The 25,641-nt window shown below is 44.2% G+C and overlaps 1 protein-coding gene across 5 annotated transcripts in view; it reads left to right on the top strand.

Annotated features, from left to right (window-relative positions):
- The first annotated feature begins 1,646 nt into the window (after window positions 1–1,646).
- PTPRM (protein tyrosine phosphatase receptor type M) overlaps window positions 1,647–25,641 on the top strand; it is a 787,775-nt gene continuing 763,780 nt past the window's right edge. For 2 of the 5 annotated variants that reach the window (XM_053205687.1, XM_053205686.1), the window contains exon 1: window positions 1,649–2,198. In XM_053205687.1, coding sequence (XP_053061662.1) covers window positions 2,126–2,198 — 73 coding nt within the window. In that variant the 5' untranslated portion in view covers window positions 1,649–2,125. Of the gene's footprint in view, window positions 2,199–25,641 lie in introns of all 5 variants that reach the window. The other 3 variants (XM_027068512.2, XM_027068514.2, XM_027068519.2) reach the window with 3 other exon arrangements.

The raw sequence follows: 25,641 nt of genomic DNA, 5'->3' as shown, positions 1-25,641 counted from the left end.
AAGTTCCATTGGAAAGCACATTACCATTCAAAACCGGCAAATTTGGGCTCCCTCACATGCACACATGACCTTAGTAAACGGAAAGCCCAGGTTGCAGACTGGGCCATCCTCACTTGCTGATCCTCTGAGGTATGCGACTCCCTTCTTTGATACTTCACCGTTCATTTTGCAATAAAGATAAGGCTCAACAAGTGCCTATTTGTGAGAGGTAGCAAGATGATGTGAAGTCATATTAAGAAGTAAATGATTAACACAGAGCCTTTTAAAGAGCACTCCTGATAAGGATCCACTAAGTGGAGTTCCTGAAGAAAGGGGAGTTTTGGGTTGGGACACCAAAAGCACAAGTCCTCTCCTCCCTAAATTTACCCCAAAGAGGTCCTTGTCTGTCGATGGGGTCCATGGGAGGCCAAGTGGAGGTCTGCATGGGGTCGATGTACTTTTGGGGCCTTTATAAACACGCACCAGGTGGAAGCAGCGCAGGGGCGCTCTGAGGCGCACCTGCCTCATGGGTTTGCCTTTTTGCCAGTGTCATTGCCCTTGCTAGAACACCGCGTTACTTTCCTTAGTTACTTTGGTTTCTAATGCAACCTCGTCCCAAGCCCCTTTACTGCGTTTACTTAGCAAGGAGTGGCGTCTCAGGCTGCTTGGTGCTGCTGGCTCAGCGTGCTTGTTCTGAGGGAGATACAAGAACCACATTCCCCCCGCTCCCCTTGGTAATGTTACAAAGCGAACCTCTTGACTGAAAAACCGAAAGCTTTGGGATTAATAAATCATCCCAGGCACAAAATGGTGAGTGAAATATTCCAAGACATGGTGTGATTAATTTACCCACGCCTCCTCCTCACCCGTTCCCAAACACTCTGCACCTCCATCAGAAACCACGGGTTATGTCCAAAGCCTCGTTTCGGCGAGACCCCCGCCTTCGGTGCATCGCCCGCGGCTCGCTCCGGCCCACGCGGGGCTGCCTAGCGGCTGCGGGGGCTCCGGGGACGGGCGCGCGTGTCCCGCGAGGCGGGCCGGGCTGGCTGGCGCGCGGCAGGCTCGCGGCGCTCGCGGCTCCCGCTCCGCGCCCAGAGCCCGCCAACTTCCCTCCGTCCGCGGCCCCTCGGAGCCTCCCGGATCTGCCGGCTCGCTCGTCTTCCCCCCCGCGGCGGCCGGGAGCGCGGGCCCTGCGACGCCGGGGCGCAGCCGGCCCCGTTCCGCAACACTGCTGCCGTCCGGCCCCGGGCGGCGGGGACGGAGCTTGCCTCGCCGCGCCCACGGGGCCGCAGGCCGCTAGTCCCGCCCGCCGCTCGCACAAACTACTAGCGGCTCACGACCCGGGACAAACTTCTGGCTGAGGCGCAACCCTCGCACAGTCGGTCACCCTTCCGGAAGCCAGGCACAGAGCACAAGACGCGGCTGGGGAGAGGAGGGAGAGAGAGAGAGGGTGGAAACAGTGTCGTCGCTCCTCTCCGCGCGGGTGACGCTGCACCGGCGGCGGCGGCGGCCGCCCCCAGCCGAGCGCCCTCCCGGAGGCGCCGCGGCCGCCGAGCGCAGGGGCGCGGGCCGGCGGGGCTGGGCGCTCACGCCCTCTAGCGGGCCGCGGCGGCGCCGGGCGGCCGTGACGTGGGCGCTCCCTTCAGCCGGCCTGCGGGGCACCGCCAGTCAGTCGGGGAGCAAGAGCCCCGCGCGGAGCCGGCGCGGGCTCGGCCATCCGCGCACCGCCGCCCCCGGCGCTGGGCTCGTGGCTGGCGGCGGAGAGGGGGCGGGCAGGACGCACGCGCCCACCGCCACGGCCGCGGCCGGCGGCTCAGGTCCCGAGCAGGGGAAGCGGAGCGGCGGCGGGTGCAGGCGCCGGAACGGAGGGCGGATTTTGGCTCCGCGGGCGCGCCCTCCGCTCCCTCTCGCAGCCGCTCTGGACGCCGAGTGGGGCAGGCGGCGGCGGCGGAGGACCCAGGACCCCGACCCCCGGAGCTGCTAGAGTTCGGACTTCTGCAACTGTTGGCACTTCGGGGCTCCGGCTCTGTTTTTGGCTGTTTACCTTTCTCTTCTGGCTGCCTGGAAACCCAAGCTCCCGTCCGCCCTCCGCCCTCGCGCGCCCACCCAGCGCCGCCTGGGAGCGGCCCGGCGCACACTCGGCAACATGAGGAGACTTGGGACTTGCCTGGCGACTTTGGCCGGACTTTTGCTAACTGCGGCAGGGGAGACATTTTCAGGTAAGCGGGACCGTTTGTGCCGCCGCCGGGGACGCGCGGGCCGGAGCGGGGGCCTGGGACGCCGGCAGCTCCCGGCGGGGAGAGCCCGAGGCGGGCGGCGGGTCCGGGTTGGGGGCGCGGTGGGCAGACACAGCTGCTGCCCGTTAGCCGGCGCTGGGCGAGGGGCCGGCGGGGATCGCAGGCATCGGCGATTCGGACGGCCGGAGAGAGCGTGCCCCGAGCACTAGCCTCGAAGCGGGGACCCCCTCCTCGCCCTCACCCCTCTGGGGCCTGGGCTCGTGCTCTGGCGAACCGCTGCCACTGCGAGTCCTTGGCCGGCTCGTAAAAGAACAGCAGAAAACTTTGCTTGAAGTTCGGCGTTGCAGCCCGGGGCCGCCGGGCGTGGGCGCTGCGCGATCCCTACGACCCGGAGCAGCGGCCGGGCCTGATTGCCGGTCCCCGGCTGCGCCCGTGGCGATCGTCCAGACCCGGTAGCAGCTCCGGTGGTGGCGACCGCCCGGCGCCCTGCGGTCCCTGCTGCCGCCCCCCAAGTCCCTCTCGCCCGGTGACCCCCGGCTCATCCAGACGGTTGCGCAGCAGCTCCGGAGAGCCTAGGCGGGCGTTCGTCGTCGGTCCCAGCGGGAGGACCCGGCAGCCCGGGAGGGAGAGGCCAGGATCCCAGGCCCCGGGCCAACGCGGCCTTGCGCCCTCAGGGCCCCATCTACCCGCCTTCGGCCCCCAGCGGAGCGCCGAGGCCAGTGGCAACTTGTTAACCCAGCCGCGCCGCCGAGGGTCCCAGGTGGGAAGGAAAGGGACTGTGCGTGCAAGTGTGTGTGTGAGTGTGCGCGCGCGTGGGTCTCCTAGCGCGGCCGGGGGCGTGCCGAGCCGGGAGGGGCCCCTCGCCGAGAGGACCTGTAGACTCCAGGCGTGTGTGTGTTGCGGGGGGGGGGGGGTGGTCAGGCGTGGGGCCCAACGCCGCGCAGTGTTAGGGGGTTTATCTCTAGGTTGCCATCAATACCTGGAGCACACACGTGGGTGGATGGGCCAGACTCGTGCACATTTGCACACTTTCTCATGTGTATTAGTTTCATTAAGGTCCACGTACAATGGTGGCTCTGGGCTTCTTGTTTTTAGTTAAATAAAAACCCCGCTATTTGAGCGTAAACTTGGGTTGCATAATAGGTTTGTGTCATTATTAGGGAGGAATGAATAAGTTGGACCTTTTAAAAGAATTTTTGGTGAAGGAGCTTTTCACTGACAGTAAAACGCGTATTCTAACCATCGGAGAGGTTTGGCTGTCTAGTCTGTGGAAACGTACAGTTTTACTTTTTTTGGAGTCCTGGGTTCACAGAGGCACAGATGCCTGTGTCCCGTGTGTTGCTGAGCTACAGGACCCTTGACCACAGTTGGCCGGAGAGCTGAGAATGAGATCGTGGTTGGCAGATTGCTCTGTGCTGTGAAATCCAAACTGTCAACTTCAATAAAGAAGTACCCTTTCCCTAAGTTTAATATATCCTTAACTGTCTAGTAATTGCACGTGCTCCAGAGGGCTTAAAATGATACACTGCTGTCTGATATAAAATTGATGCAGATTTTGGCCTTATTAGCGAATTATGGAGTTAGACTCACCAGTTTTAGAGCCTTGTAACTCATTAGTGTTAGAAGCCAAATATGAGGGCCTTAGTGATGGTTTTCTCCTTATTAAGATTCATAAGTCCCTGCCTGGGATTTGTTAAAAGTTAAGCCTGTCGAATAGCGTTTGGGTGGATTTTTAAGTTGTGTGCAAGGGGATGGAAACAAATATTTATGTAGCTTATTTGAAGCATCACTCATTCATCATTAAAAAAGGACTTCAGCATTAGATAGTACTGGCCTGTGTCCTTGTTAAGGCTGATTTAAACTGTCAAACCCCAAGAAACTTTGACTAAAATTTAGCCATATTTTTTTTTCAGAGGAAATAATATCATTCTGTTTGTGGGTGTGCTTACCTTTTGTTTGGAAAGCCAGAGTTATTCTAGTGTGTTAGTGGCTAAAGGGGAAAGGAAGGGCAATATCCAAGAGACTGCTTGGAAATGTTGAAATTCTAAATATTTGAAGTTGGTAAATTTTGTGTGTGTGGCGATCAGGTATGTTGCCATGCATTATGGTTTTTTCTCTCCACTTTGCATTTTAGGTGGTATAGGCATGAGGCACTTAATGCTTTGGAAAAGTGAGTTTCTTTGTGTATGCTGGGAAAGTTATGAGCGACAGTGATGCTTATTTCTTTTTAGGATTCTTCTGGAAATTGTAATAATTGGCTGCTTTTTTCCCCTGACACACCTTATGTGATAATCAGTTTTAGAGGTAGAGGAGATAGATTGTAAGCTCCTTGAAGGCAAAGTCAGTATTTTTTTTCCTTCTTGGTTCCCCATAAAACCCTTAACATGAAGCCTTAGATCTAACAGGCAATCACAATTTTTAGACTAGAACACTAACGTGAATGCTGACCATTTGCAAACAGTCGCTTTGTATCTGAATTAACTGACACAGAAGGGAGGGAGAGGAATGATTGTAGGAAGTTAGACTTGACTGACATTTCTCTGCCTTTGAAATGAGTATTTTCCAGAAGGGGTTCTCCTTAGCTCACCCAATGGCTTAAATGACGAGATTTTGTGTGAATGGTGGCGGGTTTTTTGTGTGACTAAGATTTATACACACGGGACGTTGCTCTTCCCTTTCTGCAGTGCTCATAATCTCGTGTCCTCTTCAGGAAGGACTGGAATTTATATATTTATTAATTAATCATTTCTAGAGGTGGACTATAGGGAATTTGGAGTACAGAGATCAGAAATAGAATGCTAAACTTACTGGAAGAAAAAAAGAATTCAGTGTGTGGTTCATGTGGGCTTTATGTACTATAAACATGCCATTTAAAAAATGGTTTTCCATCTTTACAATTTCTAATTTGTTAATATTCTTGGAATTTCTAATGCCAGTATTCTTGTTGGAGGCTCACTTTCCTGCCTTCTAGGCTTTTAATGGTCATTAAAAATAACTTGTTGGGGCGCCTGGGTGGCTCAGTTGGTTAAGCGTCTGACTTCGGCCTGGGTCATGATCTCACAGTTTGCGAGATAGAGCCCTGCGTCAGGCTCTGTGCTGACAGCTTGGAGCCTGGAGCCTGCTTTGGATTCTGTGTCTCTCTCTCTCTGTCTCTGCACCTCCCAGCTCATGCTCGCACTCTGTCTCTGTCAAAAATAAATAAACTTAAAAAAAAAATATTGTAAAAAGGAACACAAGTCAGCCTCAAGAAAGTTAAGTCATTTTACTTTTGTTTGAAATTCTCCTTTTTCATGTGAGAAGCCAAATAGCTGGCAGGTCATTCTTCTTTGACCCAATGTCTTAAAAGCCGAATTGTAATATATTTAATACAACAGAGTATTTAGTGTTACATTATAATGGGGCTGGTGTGTTAAGTTCTCTTAAAACTCTGGTTTGCAGAGATAGAAATACAAGCAGATCTGGCCCTTTGTTTCTACCACAGTATTTGGAATAAATTAAACCTTACCATATCTTTGTGAATTTGGGACTCTTGTGGAAAAGTTTATTTTAAGAATACTCTTTAAAGGCTATTTGTGGGAAAAACAGCCAACATCTGAATAAAAAGTCTATAGTTTAGTCGGCAGTCCTGTACCAATGTTTCATTTCTTAGTTTTGGACTTTGGTGAGGGTTATGTCGGATGTAAACATTAGGAGAGGCAGGTGAAGCGTTGTACTTGGAAGCTGTACTATTTTTTGCAGCTTTCTTGTAAGTCTAAGCTTATTTTAAAATACAAAATATTAAGGTACACTTTATAAAGAGTGGGAATAGATTTGTTGAGCATTGTGACTTATTTTTCTTTTTCAGGTAACTATAGTCGTGACACTTTATATTTTTATGGTGCTTTAACTAGATTGATAATTCGTGTGATGGAAATACTTCAAATTTAAATCAGTGAGCATGAAAGAAATATGCGTAGAAAATTACTATAACATTTTTAGTGTTATGTGTATGTAAAGAAGTATTTACTGCTTGAGCGTAATAAATTGTGCCGATCTGGAAAATTACAGGTTTTAGTCTTTCATGTTTCCAACGGGTTATTATACAGTTTTTCAGAAGTGAAGTTACTTACATATCATGATGTATGGGTAAGTATGTATATAACTTGTGTAATAATGAAAGTTCTGAAAGAACTTTCCTTAATGGACAAATAATCCAATTTGTGTCTTCAGATTATATAAACACTGGATGAAAGAAGCAAAGCCTTTACTTTTGGCAAAAGTTGGTTTTAGAATTTAAATATTTCTGTGGCAATTCTGTAAAAGTTGATGGCTTATTCAAATTTTTCCACGATGGTTCCATAACAATTTTAGTAACATTCCAAGAACCGATAGGTTGTATGTGTCTGTTTTGGTAGAGGAATCGTGTTTTGGATTAAGTATTGTTTCCTTTCAGTTTTCATTTCAGGTTTTATCAAGTTTTCTAGAATGAGCATGTATTATCTGAATCTCCTAAGACTTAGCTTTCAGCGAGGGGTCAGGCACGTTGATAAGTAGTTACATATTTGTTCAGCAGTATAACATTTTTCTTGAGGGTGGTGTCTACCATCCCAGGCTTTTTAGTTTAATCTTGAGCTTCTTGGCTTTGAAGACCGACGTTCCCACCAACTTTCTTACAGTTTCGTCTCTCAGTTGCTTATCATCTCCACGAACGTAACACATTAATAAGCTCATTTTGTAAGTGAGCAAAGGTTTCATTACTAACGTGTTTCAGACTCAGTAGTGAAACATTTAAAAAGATCCAAAATAATAGAAGCCTCCCATCATAAGAGGGTGCAGCTTCTCGGGTTCCTAAAATCTTGCTGTGGTTTCCAGTGTAGTGGCCAGAAAGCCTGAGCTTCTTCTGTGGCTCTGAAAAACCCAACAGAGAAAAGTAAGTAGGGGCTGGTGTTGGGCGGGGAGCAGGAAAGCATTGGTCACCAACCTTGGGAGTCTGTAGTGCCCCCGCCATTGAGTAGAAGTGTGTAAGAGACAAATGAAAGAAGAAAACAGGCGTGAGAAGAAAAGTGTTGTGTGCTCAGACATCAGTGACATTAGTTCTGGAGGTCCTAGCAGAGGAGGGTCGCTGCCCTTACACCCTCCTTGCTCTTAAGGATGGAACCTGTGGAAAGGAAAGGAAAGGTAATCAAAAGAGTGACAGGTAGGTCGTTCTTACATCCTGCACCTCTGCAGCTTTAGGTGGCCTTGGGGAGGGCCTGGGGGTATTGAGCCAAGTGTTGATGGCAAGCCGAGTTTAAATCTGCACTTCTTAAAACTTGGTGTGCCCCAGGAGCACCTGCAGTGGCCCTTCCCAGTGTTAATTTCTAGGGCTGAGCTATGGCGATTGTAAGGTGGAAGGTTCATGGAGGGTCTCACAGCGTCTCACCACGTAATCCTGGTTTGTGGCCACGTTTTGGGACATGTTGATCTAAAAAAGCAGTTCTTAAAGTGCTGTCCTTGGACCAGCAGCGTGAGAGCATCCCTTTGGAACTTGTGAAACATGCCCGACTCTTGGCCGCACCCAGACCTGCTGAATCTGAAACTGGAGGAGGGTTTCAGGCTGCTGTCTGTGTTGCAGGAAGCCCTTGAGAGTGTTCAGATGCTTGTAAGAACTACTTTTCCCGAAGAGCCAGGATCCTCATTTTGCAATGTCAGCCTACCTTGACAAGAGTTGAAAGAGAACCATGGGTAAAAATAGAAGTCACGTTCATGCACTTATTGGCCTCCTGATGAACACAGCCAAAATTATGAACAGGCTGACGTGACTGCGCTATGTTTCTCAGCCTCTTAGGTGAAACCGCCAGTGTGACATTTCAAATGATAGTCTTATCTGGGGAAGATCTTGGAGCCAGCCAGTTGTTAAAACTTAAATGAAAAAGTTTTCTGTAATTTTACTTATCCCAACATAAAGTTTTAATTAAACTTTGTGGTAATGATTAGCCACTGGAAATTTTTCTGGGTGGATATTGTGTATAGAAGGTATTTGTTGGTTTGTTGTAGTAAGTGCACAGCCCAATGTGTCTGTAAAATAATGCCTTTCGTTCAAGTAAATATTGAGCACTTCCTGTTTGTAAAGCCCCTTGACAGGGGAGCATTGGGAGGGGTGGTAGTGGGGAAAGATAAGAAACATACAGTTATGATGCTTTGTCCATTTATGAGAAGTTTCCAAACCCACTGAAATAGAATAGAAACAGTTCTGTCTTTGGAGAGCACTGGAAATTAATGTACGTGAAATCTGGAGTTTCAATGTGGAAATCAAAGGAAACTGTGCCTTTGGAAATGAACTCAACTTCCAGATAGAAAAAGGGTTTTCATTACCCTTCTCTTCAGGGTACCGCCAGTGCACATCCGAAAATAGAGCTGATTTCTGTTTTCCGCAAAAGACAGACATCGCCGTCTCTGTCATTTAACACCCCAGGTAACTAAAAGCGCTCGGCACGTTACTTAACAGATTTATCTTGACAGTGTTGTCACCAGACTTTCCGAGAATCAAGGTGCCGAGTGCTCCCCACAAGGCGGGCTGGCCTCCTGCTTCCTGCTCCTCCTGCTTGTGATCCGGAGCTGATCACTAGGTGTAGCTACATCCTTAGACCCACCTGCCTGAGCCGGGAGAGGCCCAGCCTTACCCACCTGAGGCTTCCTGCTCTCATTTACTTACAGCTGAAGGAAGGATGCTGTTTAGTGCACCTTCCTCTGCCTGTCCGCGCGTCTTACTCTTTTCTATAAGCTTAAACTCTTTCACGGACGTTTTGGTTCCAGTAGTTGTAATCTTTAGTTTGTTGTGGTGCAGCCCTGACCCAAAGGCAACTTTAAACCGGTCTGTGATCCTCTTTCTCGTTTTTCTCTTTTGCTGTATCATATGTTGCTGCTATTCTATATATAGCAGCGGGGCTAGAAGAAGTAGTGTATGTCTGCCAAGTAAGAGTTCGTCTTCACCTGTGGCTGTGCTCCATCAGGCCTTTGAGCAGTAGCCCAGAAAGAGGCAGTGGGGGTGTAGAGCCAGGGGCAGGTGTGTATCATCGGTGGGAAGTGGCTGTGGGCTGTTGCTTACTTAGCCTGCGAGAGATTACTTCTGTGGCATTGCGGTTTAGGTTTATAGTTGGGGAAGTCCTTACAGTTTGCACTGGAAATCTGATCCAGTTAATTTTCCTGCTTACAACGCGGAAGACTAATGAGTCATTAAACACTTTTTATATGAAGCTCAAGTGTTGGAAGCAAGGGGAAGGCGGAGGATAGGATGGAAGGCAGGGTCACTCACTTTATATCTGGGGCTGATGGGGCGGGGGCGTGACCTCGAAGGCCAGAGAGCAGTGATTGCAGCATGTGAGGGAGAAGATGAATGAGAGCAGAGTTGTCAGGGACTTGTCAGAACAGATGAGTTTTTGGCATCTCCCTTGGAGGAAAAGGCCACCGTTTAACAGAGTGATTTATTTCAAAATGCAACAGCCTAAGCAGAAGCAAAGCATTTACTTTTTATGGGCGGCAAAGCATAAAAGCTTATAGAGCATCAGTTTGTTTTCAGATGGGTGAATATTCATTTTGATCTCTTTCCTAGTCAATATGCAGAAAGCAGATTTATTGCACTGAAGGAGGAGAATGTGTTTTAATTTGCATCACCGTGGAAGGCAGAGACCCCATTCCTTCTCCCCAGCTTCTAGCTGTGGAATCCAAGCAGGTTCACAGGAAGGCTGCTAACAGCAGGTGACAGGGAATTGGACCACACCCAATTGGCAGTCGGTGTTCCATGGATCCTATTAGATCTCTTTTCTCAGTTGGAGTGTCTTGAGCTACTTTAAATCATGTCTCAACCACATGCTTGAGATGAACTCATTGTACATTCTCTGGATACAAAATTATAAAGTAGCCTAAAGCATTACCTTTAAAATAAATTATACTGATAATATATAAAATAAAAATCAAATCACTGAGCAATGTTTAGCATGTATTAATGTGTATCAATCACTTAATATATTTGTGGAATGAATATGGAAATGAATTAAATTCTCTTGGGGAAGAAAAATATAAAATGACTTATACTTAGTACGTGTTTTTTTTTTTTCCTATCAAGTTTAGCTTTTTTGAGCATCTGGCATAACTTTAATAATAGGCCAGGCTATGGATTTCGTGTTTGGTACCCTTAGCAACTTATAGGCATGTAGATAGTATTTAGTTGCTAGGTTTAGAGGAGAAAGTGTTACTTTTTGTTACCTGCATATATGAAAGTTAAACTGTAATTTTATCATGTATAATATAAATGTATTAATCAGGTACTGTTCTACAGCAGAAGTTTGCTAAAAATGGAATTTATCATATGGTAGGTTTATCGTGACTCTAGGAGGATTTGATTTTAGTCACTGGTAAATTAAAAGAACCGTGGTCTCACCAGTAAGAAGGTTCCATAACAGGGTGTCATGTATATTATCTCTGCTGGTTTTATTTCTGGTACCCAATGAAATTAATTATACTTAGAGCCCACTTTCGCACATTAACATCCAGCTCGTCTTCAGTAGAGTCGGCATGCTCTGGTTCCTTTTTCATTCGGTATGGTATACACTCAGGTGATGAAACTTCATAAAACGAGGTCACCTTGACAACAGTCTCATAAACTGTGTTCTTTGCTTCCTTGACTTTTGAAATCTAGACCACTGAATATGGTGTGAGATCTCCATAATTACCCACTGGTATTATGGCCTGTGTGTGTGTTATGGGAGTTCTTGCCCTATTTTCTCAGTCAGTTACCATTTTCGTCCTGTTTGCCTGGGTTTTCAGGGAGCCCCTCCTTGTCTTCCAGCAGGGGGTCACTGTGCAAGCATGTCCTGTGTTGCTGACCCTCAGAAGGTTTGGAGTGGGGGGGGTGTGGGGGGCCTGCCTGGCTGTGGAGGGCCTTTGACAGCTGGAGGGTGTTGAGGCTTTGACGTCAGCTGTGGGTTCTTGGGGTTTGGAAAGAAGGGCAGTTCTCCCTCCCCCCGGCCCGGCAGATCAGGTGTTCCTGATTTTGGAACAAGGCTTCTGAATTGCCTTGTGGCCTTGGGTATGCTGTTGAATTTTTCTGAGTCTTAGTTTTCTTTCTGGACAAGTACCTTGCAGGATTATCATAAAGACTAACCAATGCCATGACATTAGGAGGGCTCTTGAGGTGACAGGGTTGTGTCTGTTTAGTCATGAGGAAGAGAGGAGATTGGTCAGTTCTGCACCGTCCATGTCCATTGTGGGTTTAACCATGTGAACCCACTGTTCTTGTAAGTCAGAAACGGTAGACTATTGACAGTTTCATATAGTTCAAACTAATAGGTTCCCTTTCTGGGTCCAAGGGGTTGATAGTGGTCATACCTGGAAGCTGTAAAAGTGACATGTATGTCAGTGTGGTTATACACATATATATGTTATAAATACGTGGCCAATATTCTGTTTTAAAAGGAAAAAAAAGCTGAAAGTAGCAAAGTGATCACCTCGAATTGGAACCATGCAAAGCCGACACTACTCAATAGCATGGAAGGTGGTACTCCACCTGTGTTCAAGTCACATGAGGCTCCTAGACTCATATTCCTGGCCCCACAGACCCACTGAGTCAGAATCTGTGGAACGGGGCCACAGAAACTGGTGGAGAAACATCTCAGATAATCTTGATGCTTGTAAAAGTCAAAAGACTACTAGTAAGAAAATAGCAGTGGCTCACAGACCATGCCCTTTGGAGAACTTCTCACATCTTCTCCAGTTAGTGTTAAGAAATCATCTAACGATCATCACATGGATTTTTAGACCAAATTATCAATTGACTGAAGAGTATTTCTTTTATGAAGCAGAGGCTTTCTGATGTCAGAAGAAAACATGAATTATGAAACAAGGCATTTTATAGAAACTTGGCTGTTTTGTACCCTTCTTTCAACTTGGTGACCTCTAGTAAATGTGCTGTCAGTCTGGAATTTTTAGGATATAATAAAAGAATAAAGACATTTCAGGGTAATCAGAACACAGTGACTTTACATCTTCAGATTTGCAGCTCTGAGCCGCATTTTGAGATGACTCACTCATAGAAGAGAATGAGACAAGATGGCATTGGGAATAATATTTTCCAGCACTTATTCCTTTATATCATGTTCATTGAAACATGGACACTGTAGAATAATTGGTCTTAGGGGCCCCATAAGGGGGCCAAAAGCTTGGCATTTTGATTGTAGTAATTCCTAAAAGACTCACAAACCTCAAAATGGGAATACCAGTCTGCTAAAGGCACTTGAAATTTCTACCAGCTCATCATTTTGACCAAGGAAGAAAGGTGCTTGTTGAAATGTCATGTCTGGGAGAGGTGGCTCATTAAGTCATCTTAATATGACATCCCCAACTAGCTGTCACCTTGATAAGTTGACATCCTTAGATGTCAGATTTCTTACTCGTTAAATGAAGACATTCGATTCAAGGATCTATAAGGTCTCTCCAATCACTTAGACTATGAGGATTGTCATCTTAGTTCACATTAATTTGTCAGATAGCATGGTGTTAAAAGAGTGAGACCTGGATCAATGGGGTATTTTTGGTAGATGAGGATGGGAGAAATGTCTAGAACATTGGGTCCAATCTAAAAGAGTACCTGATACAGCATGAAGTTGCTTGTTAGAAGGAAGTTGGAGGAATGTCTGAATGATTTTAGATGCTTCCCACATTTGCTGTAGCTGCCTCTGCACAAATGAAGCTCATTCTTTTCCTCCATGCAGAGAATGTATTTGCCATTCATAGGTGCCACCAAAGGCTTTGCTGCAACCAGACTGAAGTCTGTGATTTTCTGCTTAAATTGTGGCAACAGAGATAAGCCTCATTTCGGGGACTTGGAATTGATAGTAATAAGTGATAGTCGTGTATTGAGCACTAATTATGTGCTAGGTACCGTGCCGAGAGAATATGATATTTTCAAACCCATTGCTGCACAGTAGCTAATAAAAGCTTGGCTGAGAGCAGGGATGAGAGCTTTGGGAGGTAAAGCCGTCTCCGTTTCTAACAGAGCGGGTCATCTGGGTATAGGGTATGTGCACCATACATCCTCTCTCCCCATACACACAGGTGCAGAGTGGCCTTTTCCTGATTTAGCTTTGATTTGATGCTATCCATCTGTAGCGAGGTGTGCTCTATGCAAAAGTGTTTCTGATGGAGTATCGTTTCAACATGTTCTGATGTTTCAGGACATGCTGTGGAATCTTTATAATGGCCTTCTGGGGAGATTTCCTCCTGGGTCTTAGTTCCAGGAAAAGGTGTGACTCTTCTGTGCACTTAGTTTCTTCTTGTGGACATAGAATTGTATAACCCATCAAGTTTTCCTCTTTATGTTGGCTGTTAGAAAGCCAGATTCAAATGTGTGTTCTATGATGGCAAGGACATTTTTGAACGGGAAAACCTCAGTTAAAGCTGGCCTTCATCGGGGCGCCTGGGTGGCTCGGTTGGTTGAGCGTCCGACTTCGGCTCGGGTCATGATCTCACGGTCCGTGGGTTCGAGCCCCGCGTCGGGCTCTGTGCTGACAGCTCGGGGCCTGGAGCCTGTTTCGGATTCTGTGTCTCCCTCTCTCTCTGCCCCTCCCCTGTTCATGCTCTGTCTCTCTCTGTGTCAAAAGTAAATAAACGTTAAAAAAAAAAAAAAAGCCGGCCTTCATCAAACGGGGAATTTGTTGGCCCTCGTGACAGAGAAGGCTGTGTGAAGGCTCAACACAGCCGTTGGGGTTCTGAGCCTTCTTCTGTAAACATCTTTCCTCTTTATGTGGTGTTTCTAAGGGGTTATAGGCTGAATCCTCCAGCTCTAAGCCTAGTGGGAAGAGAGATTCTGTACCCTCAAAGTACAGACCACTTCTGCTAGCGGGCTCACGGAGTCAGCTCATATCACCTGTTTCCACTTTAACCTCATGCTCTGTTTGACCTGCCCACTGGACCAGGCATGTGGCCAACTCACATGGACCACATAGACCAAGAGTGAGGAAATGGAAGTTTCTCCATGGAGAAATGGGTTCTGTGACCAGTTGAAGAGAGTGGATGCTGGGTGGGCAAAAAGCGGTAAAATGCCCAGAGTGACATTCTGTGCAATAGAACCTTGTATCCGATTTCTTTTTCTGACCTGATACTTAATCTCCTGTTCACTTTTCTCACTTCATTCTAACGTATCTTGCTGTATTTTATGTGCCATTATAAATGCACTAAGTCTTTGGAACTAAGTGATGGTAACAAAGTAAATGAGTTCCAAATCTTAACATCAGGGTCAGTTCAAATGCAACTTTGGTGTGTGTGCATTTCTTTTACTTCCTAGTGACACCATAGAACACATTCAAAGCTCACTCACTGAAGAACACAGGTAGGAAGATGGTAGGGGTGGTTATTATAGCCCAGTGTAGTACTTCTCCAACTTATTTTTTAAAGCATCAGAATATTTCCATTAAGCAAAATTTTACATAGGTGGAAAAGCATAACAATATTTTGGTTACACAAAATTTTATATGAGAAGATTAAAACAAAAGATTCCCCAACTTGGGAAGCAAGGTATAAAGGGTGGTTATTGCTGTGTAACAAAGCTCCCCAAAACTTGGTAGCTTAAAGCAACAAGTTTTCTGGGTTTTTTTTTTTTTTTCTGTTTTTTATGTTTTATGGGGGGAAAGTCTGGTGAACTAAACTGGGATTGGTATACTTTATGTAAATGTCTTTACTTAGGTGACCTTGGCTGGGCTCTCTTGCTGTTTTGGGGGTTGGTTGACTATAGGCTGCTGTAGGGTAGCCTTGGCTGAAGCAACTGCTCTCTCCTCCTTTATTTTCCAGCACGCAGAGTTTCCAAAGAGAGTGGAAATGTGCCAAGGCCTTTTGGCTTATGCTTGGGAAGGGCACGTTGTCCGTTTTACCTTGTTCTTCTGGTCAAAGCCAGGCCAGCCTAGAGCAAGGGTAGGGAAATAGACCTCAGTCGTTGGTGTATGGGCTGCAGGACCACATTGTAAATAGGGTGGATACAAGGAGAGGTGGAGAATTAGGCCCCACATAGGGTCTGCCAGGCCCCAGTGCCTGTGCTTTGAGATGCCTCTGCTTTGTAGAGCATAGTTGGGAAATCACTGGCAGCATGAGAAAAAAGGAATTTAAGACTGAAAGATCTGTATTCAGGGTCCACCCTGACACTGTCATCTGAAAGGGAAGCTGTTTAATCCCAGTGAACTCAGTCCCTTGTCTGTAATTAGGGTCATTCAGTGGCATTCTGATTCATAGGTTTGCCTCTAAGATCAAATATGATAATGGGCTGTATAAAAAGAAACTTTTACAAACTGTTGTACCTCAGGGTATTCTGAAGGTGATCATAGACCTATTAAGCCTGAGTTCTCATCCTGGCTGTGTCATTTATCAGTTGTGAAAGTCACGGTGCCTCTCGGAGCCAGTTTCTTTATCTGTAAAGGGGATGACATCTGCCTCCTTGGTCATCCTTTGGAAAACATAGTGCCTGGTCCGTAAAGAGCTGTTGTCATTGTCCTTAGAGCCCTAGGACCACAGAATAACCTTCAGTCATTGTCTTGTGTGTTTCCTTTCTGTCTGCAAACCCCAAAGGGTGTGGTTCCCCCAGCTCCAGGTTTTCTTCCATTTGTAATCCAACTCATAAAGCAGCTATTTCCTCTGGCTTCCCAAGGGCCAGGGCAAAGAAAATAGGAACATTGCATGCCACCTACGTGTGGGTCCTTTACATGTTATTTGCTACCAAAGCAGTCCTCTAAGGTGCAAAGGGTGGCACTGTCATACTGCGGTTTACGGAACTGCGGCCCTAACGTGTTAAGGTGTAGCCCAGACGGTGGATACAGCACTGTGGACCCCAAAGGGCTCCATTCCTCCAGTGCCTCTTAAGACCAAACCTTGTGCTCTTCTCCTCGCCTGCTGGGCCCAAAGCACGTGGCATAATTTCCAAGTGTGCTTAACCTGTTTGGTACAGTTTCTCATTTTGATCTTAAAAACAGTTGTGAAGTTGGCTTAGCTTGCAGTGCACTGTGGCTATTTTTCAGCCCTCTGAAATAGTAAATTAGAAGAAAAAGTACTTGGCTCCTAAGTAACTGGAATGAAACCAATTGATTTAGAGACACTATCCATATTTTTCACCAGCAGAGGAGGGCAGAATGTTGTCTTCTCTGGGGTTTCAAATCCTCTGAATTATGTTTTTATAATTTTTTTGTGTTTTGTGGGGAGGAGTGTTAAATCCTTTGTAAATCTCTCATCTGTGTGTGTTAGCAGTCTCAGGGGCAAAGTGCCACTAAGGTCAGCGACAATTAATTTTTAGACCTTTCCCTGCAAGTGGAGGTGGGCCGGCCTTTGGAGATTGATGTTAATTACCTTCTGTGGAACAAATTGCATTTTCTTTTGAGGTTGGACAAAGACAAAAGAAGCAAATAGATCCATATTTGAAGGACCTTTTTTTTTTATTCTGAGAGAGACAGAATGTGAGTGCGGTGGGGGCAGAGAGGGAGAGAGAATCCCAAGCAGGCTCTGCACTATCAGCACAGAGCCCGATGAGGGGCTCAAACTCAGGAACCATGAAATCATGACCTGAGCTGAAGTGAGATGCTTAATGGACTGAACCACCCAGGCACCCCAGTATTTGAAAGATTTAAAAGCATCTAATGAGTTGGGTCTTACTGTAGTCACCATGAGAAAGAACTCTTTGGTATATAATATTTTACAATGATTATGTGCATTGCTTAAATCACTTTTTTTTCAACATTGTTAGAGATAATTACACCAAAATAGAGTGACTAAATATTAAAAGAATATTAGCATCCTTCACAGTGATTTAAAAAAGTTCTGGGGCGCCTGGGTGGCTCAGTCAGTTAAGCATCCAACTTGGGCTCACGGTTCATGGGTTTGAGTCCTGCGTCCAGCTCTTTGCCGACAGCTCAGAGCCTGGAGCCTGCTTCAGGTTCTGTGTCTCCCTCTCTCTCTCTGCCCCTCCCCCACTCATGCTCTGGCCTTTTCTGATTCTCTCATAAATGAATAAACATTAAAAAAATTCTAAAAATATTAAACAATTCTGGATTTAGATTTTTCACCAAAATCATTTGTGAAATGATGATGACTGTAACAGATGCATATTTATTTCATTTTATTCTTACTTTGGGCAGCTCTCTGAGCAGCTGGAGGTGAAACGAGGTGGTGTGGTCATTGTTAAGGATGAGAGAGATCCTGGGAACGGACCTCGGGGCTCTAATGTTGGCTCCTGCTCTCGTGTGGCATGTGATTTGGGTCTGCTCTTCTAATTGTGACTCAAGTCACAGTAGAATAAAATGGATATTAAAATAACTGCTTAGGGGCGCCTGGGTGGCTCAGTCGGTTGAGCATCCGACTTCGGCTCAGGTCATGATCTCACAGTTTGTGGGTTTGAGCCCCGCATCAGGCTCTGTGCTGACAACTCAGAGCCTGGAGCCTGTTTCAGATTCTGTGTCTCCCTCTCTCTCTGACCCTCCCTCGTTCATGCTCTGTCTCTCTCTGTCTCAAAAATAAATAAACAATAAAAAAAACTGCTTAAAGTGCCTACAGAGATTGCGAGGATCCAATGAAATAATTTAAAAACCTGCTTTCTCACCCGTGAAGTCCTGGCCACGGCCAGCTGCCTTTGCCAGACACACCCTTGTTTGGCTTTGTTTCCGAGTTTCCGCTGGAGTTGGGACGCTGTGTGGGGCTGACCTGTGTTCCTCCCCTTGCCCCTGTGGCCCTCCTGCTAGGCCTGCTTTTGGTGAAACAGAAAAGCTACCAGCCACCAGGTGATTGTTCTCTGTCTCTTTATAAATGGGAAATTGCTATTAAGTTGGCTTTTTGTTTTTTCCTCCTGGGGTGCTTTCGGAATGCATATTGTTTTTTCTGTGCTGGACCCAAGGTTATTCTTTCATGCTTCAGTTCTATAGATTAAAATCAAGCACAGGGGTGAAAAATCCTCAAAGACTGGAGGTATTTGCAGGGCGCATTCTTTTCCAAAGAATAACTACGATATATAAATAATTACCTAGGACTAAGAGTGAGAATGAGGCAGGATGAAGTCTTCCATAGCAAGTGGCTGTGCCTTCTGTGCCAGAGGACTGATGGGTGAGCTCCGTGTTGGGGCCCTGGGATGTGCTAGGTACTGAGGATATGAGCATGTCCAAGATGAGGGTTGGCTCACAGGAGCTTACAGGAAAGCTCGAGGGGCACACAGGCAAGTTGAAGGCAGGCCTGGCGAGGGAGCTCACAGCTGAGCGTGCAGAAAGAAGGAAGGACCTTGAGCAAGAGCTCTCCAGTGGTCAGCTCACACGGTCCAGGGTTGCAGGTTTCCAGTGGAAACCAGGCACTGCCCCAGAGGCCTGCGGGCACTATTCAGGGTACTGTTCAGAGGGATGGGAGATGGTACTATTCAGGGTACTATTCAGAGGGATGGGAGAGGGGTGACCTCTAAGTATTGTCTTTAAACGTTTTGAAGTTTTTTTTTCTCTTAGGTGGGACACCTCCTAAGCAGGTGTTTTTTTGTTTTTAATTGAAGTGTAATTGACATACAATATTTCATTAGTTTCAGGTGTACAATGTATAGTGATTTGACATTTATATATATTATGCAGTGATGACCATAATAAGTCTAGTTATTGCCTGCAAATGAATTTTTGAGGCAGTGGAGATGCAGAAGGGGAGAGGCCTGGGAAATTGGAAAGAGGAACAGGCTTCATAGTTGTTTTTTTTTTGTTTTTTCTTTGAATTAGAAGATCATGTTGTTGGTGACTTGGCATCTTTCCCTTCAGTCTCCATGCAGTAGATCTTATTTGCTGCTGTATTTAAGGATGAGCTTGTATAGGATGAGAGTTTGGCCAGACATAGGAAAAGTATGGGGTGTTGGGGGAAAATTTGGCTTGTTATTCCCATGCCTGATGTCATGGCCCCAGGCTTTCTCTTTTTCTTGTTCCTCGTGCTCCATATTCATCTTGTATAGTAGGTGGGTTTTAAGAGACAGTGGTGAACTAAACAGGTATCCATATCCCACTGGACCATCACCACTCCTACTGTATTAGAATTATCAGAGGACAGGTACTTGGCATCCTACTTCTCCTCTGAAGGGTGTGGGCAGGACAGTGACTATTGACAGAAAGAAATGGTAAGTGAAAGTTTAACCACTACCATGTCTGTGTCAGGCATTGGTTGGTGCTCTATGTACTTCATTTCTACTCAGCACAGCAGTACTTAAGGGTAGAAGTATTAGAACAAAAGGAAAAGTAATGCTTATTGACTAAATGTCTAGGCATTATTTTATGTACTTTTTTATAAGTATTACCTAATTTAATACTGATAACCACCTAAATTACCCCCATTTTACAAGCCAGGAAATAAACTCAGAGGCTAAGCAAAGTGCCCGAGCTCAGACAAACTGCAAGGGCAAAGCTGGAGCCTGAACTTGAAGCTGCTAAGCCACAGTGACCGCCAGTTCTTTGTATCAGACACAGTTAGAAGCACTCTGCACACACCATGAACTTGAAATGCTTCTTTTCATGACCCAGGGTTGAAGGATGGATGCTCCAGATGAACAGGGCATTAGGTCCTGAATTGCAGAGTGAACGGACAGAGGAAAATGCCAACTCTTGGGACACTTAGGCTGGCCCCAAGTGGGAGGATGACTCAAAACAGAGTCAACAGATGGGTTTACTCATTATGGAGACTATGTTAAAACATAGCCAACAGAACTGTTAGAGTCAGGAACAAAAGAAGGGATAGGTACTGCTTACTGAGATCTTGGTCTAGAGAAATGGTTTCCTTGAGCCAGGAGCCAATGCTGGTAAGTTCCAGGATCTGTGGGCCACTGACCCTGGGTAGTCTTCTGACTTCACGCTTGTGTCTCCAGTCAAGTGATTTAAAAAAATTGGACAATTCCTTGAAAATTGATAAGTTCACATCTGAAATTTTTCATCATAAATTTATACAATTGAGAAGGAGGGAATTTAGGCTCTATGGTAAATATTGACATTTTAATAGAAAACAACAGTCTTTTAAAGCATCCTTCAGAAACAGCATCAGAATACCAAAGAGATTTGATTCTCTCCATTGTCCATTTAAAAATACATGAACAAGCTTGTATTTAATTGAGAGACATTTTACATGCTTAATTTTTCTTCTTTAACTGCTATTTACATTTTATTTCCCCATAGAATCTTATCCTATTACAACATGTTTAAGCTTGAGAGTCTTTTAGTGATTACTTATCAAACTTCTCTGCAACAAAAATGTGTATAAATTGAGATTTTAATTCTGTCTTTAATTTTATGGGACCATAAAGCAGTAAGTGCTAAATTTTATCTAGTTGAATTGTCACTCTCAAATTATTTGGGTACAATTGAATCATGGTTGAAATTTATTGGAATAGTATTTTAGATATCAGCTGGATTTTAAAAAATAGTTAATGTAGCTGTGGATAGACATTATTTACCATTAAATGGGGTTAAACCTAAATTCTGTTTTCAGTTTTCATTTTTATAAATCTGTGTTGAGAATTCTTTCATATAAATAGGTAGAAAGGACTAGAGAATTGCTCTATCTGTTCCACTTTGAATTCTTTTCAAGTTATATGCCAAGATCCCCATTGAGTTATAGCATTAGAAATTATTTGTAATGACCAGTGTGATTACTTTCATTCTTGACCATATTCAAAGCAAAAAATTGGAAACCAACTATTCAGTAAGGGATTGTTTTTCCAGTTATGCACCTTCTCCTTTGCTGGTGAGTAATCCAAGCAGACTGCCTAAACCAAGATTTATCACTACCTATTAATTACACCTGTTATTTTTATTTAAAAAAATTTTTTTTTAACGTTTTATTTATTTTTGAGACAGAGACAGAGCATGAACAGGGGAGGGTCAGAGAGAGGGAGACACAGAATCTGAAACAGGCTCCAGGCTCTGAGCTGTCAGCACAGAGCCCGATGCGGGGCTCGAACTCACGGACTGAGAGATCATGACCTGAGCTGAAGTCGGACGCTGAGCCGACTGAGCCACCCAGGTGCCCCATACCTGTTATTTTTAACCTAAAGCCACCTTGTTTAACCCAGAAATACAGAACTATCCAGAAATATTGTGAAAATAAAAATTAATATAAATTTTAACGTATTTTAGCCAATGTATGCTTTAAATATACATATACATACACTTACATACCTTATGTACATAGACATATATATATATATAAATACACATATACATATATACACACACATTTTTGTCAAACCTTAGAGGTGAAGATTTAGGCTAATCACTAAGTGAAAAATATCTATTATATGATTTGGTTTGCACAGCGGTCCTCATCAAAGCTGTCAGTCACATCAGCTTTACTTTTTATGAGAAAAGGTCTTAGTTTTTAATTTCAAATAAGTGTTAATTTGCATTTTGAGGAAAAATTTAAAAAACAGTAAAAAGAAATATGACAGGTTATTAAAAGCAGTTTAGTCAAGTTTAAAATGATGCAGATTCAATGGAGTTAATTATATTTTATAGTAGGTATGTTGCTTGAACCATGGCAAATCTATTCTGTTTCACATTAACTTACAGGAATGTAATATCATGGGCACCTAAAATTATAAGGTATTACAGAGTGAGGATTATAATGAAGACACCTTCTGGTTTTCTGGTAAATATGTGTGAAGGTCTGTATTGAACTTCGTGTTTGACTTCTGAGAACAATTAAATAATCACGGACATACTTCCAGAAATAACTATATCAGTTTCTAAAGAGCGCAGAATCCAACTTTTCCTATGTCTTTAATAAAAGAAATGCTACTCAAAGTAAATGGGCACAGCAGCAGATTGACCTAGGACATTTTTGTTAACATGAGATAGAGAATATTAAATATTTTATAAGATGAAAGTTGATTTTCATTGGACACATTACCCATAAATGAATGTTTGATAAAGTGGATTTTAATTATATTACTGTAAAGTGCACACTGAATCTAAAGTAAGCCTCACGTATTTTTAGTTGTGAATTTTGTCCTGTAGAATGTGAACATTTTGGAAAGCAGTGCCATTCTTTTTAAAAGAATCCATGTCAGTACATCCGTATTTTCAGTTGTTGGATGCTTCTTTTATTTCCAGCTGATGTCATGTTTGAGTGTGAGTGTATATGCTAAAAAAAGAATCATTACATTGAGGTACATTTAAAAGTGATTTTGGGGCATTTAATATTTACCAATGTCATCCTTCTTATAATTTCACCAATTCTTCAGCTGTGAAATGAGTTCTTTACGGTCAAGGGAAGGAAGATGTGTGGTTGTTAACTTGTGTAATATATCTGATTTTATAACATTCCACAAGGGCTAAAATATTCTATCTCTAGTACATTGTTTCGCCCTTAAATGAAATATGGATATGACAGGAAAAGGCACGAAGCCCCACAGTGAGTGTCTGGTGTTTGATTAATCATTAAAGAATGCTTCCTTGAGAGCAATAGCTCACGTTGTATCTTTGATGCCATGGATGTTTTTTTATACTCTCGGGACACGCCTTCCTTTTGTAAGGTGTGAGGTCTGTTGGGAAAGGGCAGACAGGAAAAGAGAACCTATCTGAAGCTAGGATGGAAATTGGTGCCCTTTTCCCTTCCTGTGGCTGCTGGGTGGCTCTGTTGGGACTTTTACACTGACCGTGGAACTGAGTGGGCCCCTATGGCCAGGGGTCTGTAGCCTTTTTCTTTCCAGATAGAGACCTACATTAAAAAAGAAAAAAAGTTAATTTTTTAGAGCAGTTTTAGGTTCCCGGCCAAATTATGAAGAGGAAGGTACCAGAGATTTCCCATACGCCCCTACCCCCACGCATGCATAGCCTCTCTCATAATCAACATCCCCCACCACTCGGTACATTTGTTACAATCGATGAACCTGTACTGACAGTTTATTATCACTCAAGGTCCATAGTGTATATTAGAGTTCTCTCTTAGTGTTGTACATTCTGTGGGTTGGACAAATGTATAATGACATCTATCCACCATTAGAATGTCATGCAGAGTGTTTTTACTGCCCTAAAAATCCTCTGTGCTCAGCCTGTTTAACTCTCCCTTCTCCCCCAACACGAAAAGGCAGAAAGCAAGCTGGTAAACTCTGCTTTATATTAACTCAGTTCTGGTTTTGAATCAGTCTGTGACTTTGACAAATATCTTATGTCTCTCTGCCTCAACTACCCCTTCTGAGGTCGAAACAGGTCATTAGGACTTAAAAATAATTTACATGTTAGGAATCATTAATAGTGATATGAAAACTGGGGTGCCTGGGTGGCTTAGTCGGTTAAGCATCCCACTTCGGCTCAGGTCATGATCTCACAGTCCGTAGGTTTGAGCCCTGCATCCGGCTCTGTGCTGACAGCTTAGAGCCTGGAGCCTGCTTCAGATTCTGTGTCTCCCTCTCTTTTTGCCCCTCTCCCGCTCACACTCTGTCTCTCGCACTCTCAAAAATAAATAAACAATAAAAAAAATAAAAAAAATAATCCTATGAAAACCAGGCAATGGAATAAACTCCTCATTTGCCCTGAAGGAATCAATGTGACCTGAAAGAATCTTGCAAAAAAACAAAAAACAAAACAAAATAACAACAACAAAAACAAAACACAAGAAAACAAGAAAATTTGTTTCCCGTTATGTAACTAAGTCTTCCAGACGATCGGTACTTTCCAGCTGAATTCTTACCTTGTTTCAGGAAGCAGAATCTGAGGAAACAAGCAGCACAGAGAGTTGTAGAGATGCTTAAAATGGTCTCCAAGGCACTTTATTATTTGAGATTTTCTGTACACTCGGTGTGGTCTTTCTGATGGTTTCTTTAATGGGAAGTGGGTGACAATTATCTTATTACATGGATCTTGAAGCACAGGTTAAATGGTTTCTTCAGGCCCCAGAGAAAGCCAGAGCTCAGGTTCCCCTGTGAGTTCTAAAGTGAGGCAATCTTTTGTAATGTACTACTTAGGAAAATGATGAAGCACATTATTATCCCTTTACTAATATTCAGTGACATTTCTCCTTTAAATTTCTTTCAGACAGTACAACACTAGCACCTTGTGAGCATTTGAGCAATTGTCATACATAAGGATATTTAGAATGTGCTTTGAGTGGGACTGAAAAAGATGGCAAGATGGTGGGTTATCCAAGGTCAACCCACTGGCCTGCAGTTGTGTCCAGAGTGATGGGTCATCTGTAGTAGAGCGTGCACACCTGGAGTGTGGAAAGATGATGCCTTGGGATGCAGAAAACATGGAGCCTTTTAAAAATGTGATAAATCCATACTAAGGAAATAAAAGTGGGCATGCAGAGAATCCCCTGCATGCAGAGATACCTATATTATCTACAGTAGCGAAAAATGGGAAAAACCTGACTATCCAACAAGAGTGAGAGGAGTAAGTCATGGTATCTTCATGTAATAGAATGCCATACAGCCACCAAGAATGATGACAAAGAGTATTTAAGGATGTCAGATGATCACAATATGGTGACATGAGAGAAAAACGAGTGACAAAAATCATGTGTATAGGAGGATGCCAATTTATTTAATGATTTTTAAATGCTTATTAAAAAAATCTATGGAAATGTGTAAAATACAAGCCAAAATATTAATAGTAGTTATTTTTGGATAGCAGATTTATTGATATTTTTGCTTTATTTTAATTTTTCTACATTTGCCAGATTTCCTTCTGTGTGTTCGTATATCCAATCTTATGTATGATGAGAGAAAGTGACTTACAATAGTTGTTGTGTAAGAGTTGAATCCATGGGTATTTAACTCACTAAAGCACTGTGATGATTTTGTGAGAGTGATGATCATCCCCCACTTCTAGAAACCGAACAGGGAAAGAGGAAAGTTCTCAGGTTGGCACAATTTACCTCCATTCGTCTTTGCTCTGAGAGGTATAAAACACAAAACACATAAATGTAGATGTGAAAACGCTTGTGCCACAGTGTAATTTTTTAAAAACAGCTTGTACCCTTAGCCAGTTGTTTTCTAATCCTCATTTGGCTGGCTCTTCCTCTGGAATTGTTTCTTTGCTAGAGTGTTAATGGATTGGTTAATTTGTGAGCAACACTCCTAATTGTATTAAATCTCTACAACCTTATTAAGCATTTGTGCAGAATTAGATCAGAGAGCTTAGGGAAGCAGCGTGCCAGTGGTTGAGGGAAGGGAGGGAAGGAGGGAGGGCTGAGGGAGGCTAACAAGGGTATCTGTGCTCTGAGCACCCCCCTAAAAAATAAAACAACACAGATTGAAAACCCCACTGCTGAAAGTTCGGAAGTATTCTAAAGCACATAAAACAGCTTTCTTGCTGTATGTTTAAACACCATTAATGACAGAGAGAGAGAAATAGACACTGAGAAAGGGAGAGCCAACTTGTTTTCATTTAGATCTGTTAGGATGTACTTTGGGGGAAAAGAAATGATCAAGAATTAACAA

The sequence above is a fragment of the Acinonyx jubatus genome, chromosome D3 (genome assembly GCF_027475565.1).
Source record: "Acinonyx jubatus isolate Ajub_Pintada_27869175 chromosome D3, VMU_Ajub_asm_v1.0, whole genome shotgun sequence".
Lineage (NCBI taxonomy): Eukaryota > Metazoa > Chordata > Mammalia > Carnivora > Felidae > Acinonyx > Acinonyx jubatus.
Note: the sequence above shows the minus strand (reverse complement) of the source record. Positions and strands in the feature narration are given on the sequence as shown.